Source organism: Petaurus breviceps, unplaced genomic scaffold (assembly GCF_028583685.1).
Source record: "Petaurus breviceps papuanus isolate PSGF00001 unplaced genomic scaffold, PetGlider_PUasm1.0 90804, whole genome shotgun sequence".
NCBI lineage: Eukaryota > Metazoa > Chordata > Mammalia > Diprotodontia > Petauridae > Petaurus > Petaurus breviceps.
In genome coordinates, this window is record NW_027187348.1 from 8349955 (window position 1) to 8356054 (window position 6100).

Consider the following 6100-nt stretch of genomic DNA (forward strand, 5'->3'; position numbering starts at 1 on the left):
CATTTCCACAAGATTTTGAGTAACACTTTTTTCTCCCCATCTTTCCCCTACCCCCAACTCCAAAATAGCAAGCCTACTGAATACCTCTTCCCCCAATTTGCTCTCTCTTATAACTTCCCCCACCCCCCCTCTAACTTTCTAGTAGGGAAAGATGGATTTCTATACTCCAGTGCCTGTATATCTTATTTCCCAGTGTCATGTCATTATACATACATATATATATATATATATATATATATATATATATATATATATATTCCCATGTCATTTGTTTTTTTTTTTTAACTTTTGTCTTTAAAACTTTGAGTTCCAGATTCTTTCCCTTCTTCCCTCCTCACCCATCCCCATTGGGAAGATAAGCAGTTCAATACAGGTTGTACATGTGTAGTTATGCAAAACGTTTCCATAGTAGATACATTTTGAAATACAACTATATTTCCCTCTATCCTATCCTACCCCCTACTTATTCTATTTTCTACTTTGACCCTGTCCCTTTTCAAAAGTGTGTGCTTCTAACTACCCTTCCCCCAGTCTGCCCTCCCTTTTATCATCCTCCCTCTTATCCCCTTGCCCCCTACTTTCCTGTAGGGTAGAATACCCAACTGAGTGTGTATGTTATTCCCTCCTTAAGCAAAATTCAATGAGAGTATAGTTGACACATTCCCTTTCACCTTCCTATTCTTCCCCTCCATTGTAACAGTTTTCTCTTGCCTCTTTTATATGAGATAATTTGCCCTATGTACCTAACTTCCTCAACTCAGCTGTGGATTGGGTTCCAGGCCTGAGTTCAAATCCAGCCTCAGACACATAGTAGGTGTGTGACCCTGGACAAGTCACTTAATCTTTGTCTGCCTTAGTTTCTTCAACTATAAAACTGGGACAACATTAGTGCTTACCTCCCAAGGTTGTCATAAGGATCAAATGAGAGTGTATTATAAATAATATAAAGCTATTAATATAGAGCCTGACACATAGTAGACAATTAAAAATGCTTATTTCCTTACTTCTTTTGTTGCTGATGATTCCCATCTTTTATCATCTTTGCCAGCTTGTGGGGTTTGAGGTGAAACCTCAGGGTATTCTTGATTCACATTTTTTTATTATTCCTGATTTGAAGCATTCTTTCATGTCCTTTCTGGTTTTTCATGACATTGATCCTAGTTTACTTCTGACTGGTCCACCTGCTCCTCAGTCACCTTTGCTGGTTAGTCATTCACATCATACTAGTTAGCCCTCTATATCCCCCAAGACTCTTTCTGGGGTCTCTTTTCCTATCTCTGTATGCAACATTCATGATCCCGTCAGTTTCCATGGGTTCTAAGCATCTCTATGAAGATAAATCCAGATTTATATTACAGTCCTGCCTGAACTAGAGTTTACTTTGCCCTCTTGGACATCTTGAACTGGATATCTCAAAGGCATCCCATCCCAAGCTTCTTCTTTTCCAAACTTCCCTATTACTTTTGAGGGCACCTCCATCCTTCTAGTCACCTAGGCTCAAAACTTCCATATCATCACCTCATTCTTACTTATCGTACGTTACCAATCCTTTGCCAAATCTTATCACTTTAACCTTTGCAACATCTGTCATATCTGTCCCTTTCTCTTCACTTATAAAACTACCAGGACAGCTAGGTGGCTCAGTGGATAGAATGTCAGGCCTGGAGTCAGGAGGACTCATCTTCATAAGTTTAAATCTGGCCTCAGACATTTACTTGTTGTATGACCCTGGCCAAGTCACTTAACCCTATTTGCTTCAGCTTCCTCATCTGTAAAATGAGCTGGAGAAGGAAATGGCAAACTGCTCTAGTATTTTTGTCAAGAAAACCCCAAATGGTGTTACAAAGAATCAGACAAGACTGGAAAACCACTAAACAGCAGCAGCAACCATCTTCAATCCATTTCCCTCCAAAGGTGGGAGGAATGGGGGAGCAGTTGGTGGTGCAACATCAGGTTGAGGCCCTGAGGGGAACCTTCAGGTTGGTCTCCTTGCCCTAAGACTCTCCTTATTCCAGTGCCTCCTCCACCTAACCTTCAGAGTAATTTTTCTAGAGAGTAGTTCTGATGATGTCACCCTCGTGTTCAAAGAGATCCAGGGGCTCCCAGTTACCTCCAGAATAAAAAATAAAACCCTCCATTTAGCATTTAAAGCTCTTTGTAATCTGGTCTCTTTCTGTCTTATACTTTGAACTCTCTGGGGTGGCTAGGTGGTGCAATGAATAGAGCACCAGTCCTGGAGTCAGGAGGACTTGAGTTCAAATCCAGCCTCAGACACTTGACACACTAGCCGTGTGACCTTGGGCAAGTCACTTAACCCCAATTGCCCTGCCTTCTCCCCTCCAAAAAGACCAAAAAAAAAGTAAAGAACTCTCTAACTAAGTCACACTGGTTTACTTGCTGTTCCTCATACATGAGAGTCTATCTCCTAACTCTGGCCCTTAGAATTCCCCATGCCTGAAATTTTTTCCCTCCTCAACCCTTTTTCTCTTAGTTCCTAAAACTTAACCCAAATCCCACATACTGCAGAAGGGTTTTCTTGGCTGTCTAGCTATTAGTGACTTCTGCTCCAGGATTACCTTCCATCTATACTGCATATATTATTTATGTACCTGATTATTTGTACATTACCTCTCCCATTAGAATGTTAACTCCTTTGGGAAGGGACTATTTTTGCCTTTTGTTATATACTTAGAGCTTAACACAGTGCCTAGTATTTATTAGTTGTTTAATAAATGTTTGTTGACTGACTGTTGCTGACATGAGGCAGTGACTCACTTAGGAATGGGGAAGGAGCTAACTTCACTAGCTATGAGGAAAAATGATCTGAGGTTTATATGCATAAAGTCAACCCATGATACCCACCTTCAAATATGACCAAGGCAAAGTTCCTGTGTACCTCCCCTTATCAAGAACAAGGCTTCATTTTGTCTTTTTGACTTCTTTTTCCATTCAAACTAGCATATATGGATGGCATTAGTTGGAAGTTGAAGATTATTTTGTAGTAATTCACTGATATCTCAGGGAGCCTCTGGATTCTTTTGAGTAGGGGAATCACCTGGTCAGATGTTTGATTTAGGAAACTCCCTTTAGCAGGTCTGTAGAAAATGGATTAGAGGTGAGGTGGCTAGGTGGCACAGTGAATAGAGCACCAGTCCTGGAGTCAGGAATTCCTGAGTTCAAATCCAGCCTCAGACACTTAACACTTACTAGCCATGTGACCTTAGGCAAGTCACTTAACCCCAACTGCCCTGCCCTCTCCCCTGGATAAAAAAGAAAATGGATTAGAGAGGGGAGATATTTGAGGTAGGAAGATCATATCTTTGCATGTAGCTCAGGAGGTCTTAAACTTTTTTGTGTGTCATGGACCCACTTGGCAGTCTGCTAAAGTTAGAATTATGTTTTTAAATACATGAAATAAAATAGATAGGATCACAAAGGAGGTCAATAAAAATAAAACTTAATTTTCTTCCTATCCAAATTTACAGATGCCTAAAATCTATCCATGGACCCCTTGAGAGATCAGTTAATCTCAGCTTAAGAATCCGTGCCTAAGCCCTTTGGAAAGTCCCCCGTGTTTTGTAATTATATGAGCTGAAAAAGTCCTTCAAATGCTTTAAAAATTGATATAATAAATTTCCTTATACTTGCTGTTAGCTGTATGTCAACTTTGCTCAGGTATCACCATAAAGATAATCTTTTAGAAAGTTGCGAGTCACTGAAAAGAGGGAATATTAATGATGACACTCCATATTATTACATGGTGAAAGCAGACCAACGAAAGTGTTTTATTGATGATCACAACAGATTAAGTAGAAGATTCTTGAAATACTTGAAATGGGAACTTGTTCTTATTCACTAATATAATTTTCTAATGATTGTAGGTATTGGTGCCAGCCCCTATGTGATGAACTGCAACGTGACCATTGACTCTCAAGATCTGACTACGGGAAAAAAGATTGCAAGTTCGATCAGAGGCTCCAGTGTGGATGGACTAAAGGGTGTTCAAGCTATGGCTTTTCCCCATAATGGGAAAATTGAAATTGCTTGTAATGTAGAGAGTTTTGAAGATCAAAATCCTATAGAAAACACAGGACATATGACATACTGTATTCTTGGGCATCATTATTCTTACATTTCTCCTCAATCTCTAGAGGCTCAAATTAAAAAGCTGGCTCATGATCAGGGAATTAGAACCATTGGAACAGCATTAGTTGGGTTTACACCTCAGGAGTGCAAAGACTGTGCTGAATATGCTCTAAGGGAAAAGATCGGAGAATTCTGGAGGAAACGGGAGGGCATTTTCATGTGACTCCAGAAAATGCTGCTTTTGAATTAAATGGAAAGCGGCAGCCTCTACCAAACTCTTTCTTCATTCAGTAAAGGTGAAAAGGAGGTGGGTTGCAGCTGCAATAGGAAAATGGCATTAGTAAATGTCAACCAAAAATGGCCTTGTGATTTTGCTAGGATTATTGGGAACACTAAGCTACCATGTGGTAGTTATGAAAGATCTTGGAAGAAAAAAAAAATCAGTCCTTGGAAAAAATATATATCCACTAATTGATATAAATAAAGGCAAAGATTGACTTTGTTTACTTAATTGTTCATTCTGAAGCACCTATCAAATTAATAATACCTTCTACTTCCAGCACATTCTCAGTACCTGCTAGCATTATATGTGTAGTGTTGAATAAAGTGATGCTCTTGGAGATAAGAGAGACTTGGGTTCAGATTTTGAATCACAGACAAATTACCTAAACTCTTTGAGCCTCAGTATCCACATTCATTAAGGAGAGATAATAATAATACATGGAATACTTACTTTACAGGTTGTTGTGGTATTTAAAAATAATATATGTAAAACACTTTATGAAACTTAAAATATTGTAACCTTATATGGGACAGAAAGGAAATGTACCTTAAAAGATTACATAAATCAGAGCCATAACTAGAATTTCTAGCATCTGTGGCCAGGTGTGAGTGAGGGATGGAGATACTTCAGGTTTCACCACTTCTGTGTGGTTGAGAAGTATTGACTATGGAAAATGAGGTCATTTAGAAGATAGAACTATGACTGTGGTGTTTGAAAGTGCAGGAATAAAACTAAATCAGATACTGAAATTATTATTGAAGGGACTGAGTGACTTGGACACAAGTGATAGCAACAAGGATCTTGATAGTTTGGAGTGAACTTTAAGGGAGAGGAAGTGGTTGCTGAGTGGTGATGGCAGAAAGAGGGTCTGAAATGAGGAAGAAGGAATATGTCAACTTCTCTTCCGAACCCTGAACATTAGGGGCTGTGGGAGAATGAACAAACTTTCAAATAATGCCAAATGGTGTGATATGTTCAGGAAGAAGCTAGGTTTCAGTGAATACCAGAAGATGGATGATTATGAAGGCCAGTCAGCTAGTCAACAACTTTTACTGTGTGCCAGGAACTGTGCTAAATAGGAGGGATAGAAAGAAAGGAAATACATGGTCACTGCTCTCAAGGAGTTCACATTCCAATAAAGGAGACAACATACATACATACATGTGTATATGTTTGAGGTATATGGAGTATTCCAGAAAGGCTAGCACCTTTGGTGTGAGAGCTTGTCAAACCCTTTTCAAATTCACTCATTCATCTTTGGTGGCTCCAAGAAGCTGTAGTGTGTGCAGCAGCCACACCCCAGTAAACGATCTAGGCAGACAGGTTAAACTATGTTGGCAGTAACCAAAAGGCTTCTGATCTGTTGCTAAGTTAGGGGGAAGTCTACTCCAAACATGTGAAGACTTTCCCTGGCAGAATGGGTGGATGAGACCAATTTGTTCCAGTGGTCATGAAGGCGACTGAAGCAGGAGCTATGGAATGCTTAGAGCTTGGTCAGACATCAAAAACACCATGGTCCTCCTATACATCCATGGACTTCCATGACTCTAGAAAAGAGAGTGAGGTTGATGACTTTGTGCAACTCTGCCTGACTTAAATCCAATTCACTTGCAAGTTAAGACATGACATTATGATGTCATTGGCCCTCTTCAAATAAAGAATAAACAATATATGTGTGTTTGTGTATATATGTATATATACAGTACATATATACATAAATAATAGAGTATG

General features: G+C 39.4%; 1 protein-coding gene across 9 annotated transcripts in view; it reads left to right on the forward strand.

Moving 5' to 3' along the window:
- FTCDNL1 (formiminotransferase cyclodeaminase N-terminal like) overlaps positions 1–4723 on the forward strand; it is a 139838-nt gene extending 135115 nt beyond the window's left edge. For 8 of the 9 annotated variants that reach the window (XM_069070123.1, XM_069070122.1, XM_069070116.1 and 5 more), the window contains one exon: positions 3882–4723. In XM_069070123.1, the coding sequence (XP_068926224.1) occupies positions 3882–4309 (428 nt within the window). In that variant the 3' untranslated portion in view covers positions 4310–4723. The remainder of the gene's footprint in view (positions 1–3881) is intronic. The other variant, XM_069070125.1, reaches the window with a different exon arrangement.
- The last annotated feature ends 1377 nt before the right edge of the window (positions 4724–6100 follow it).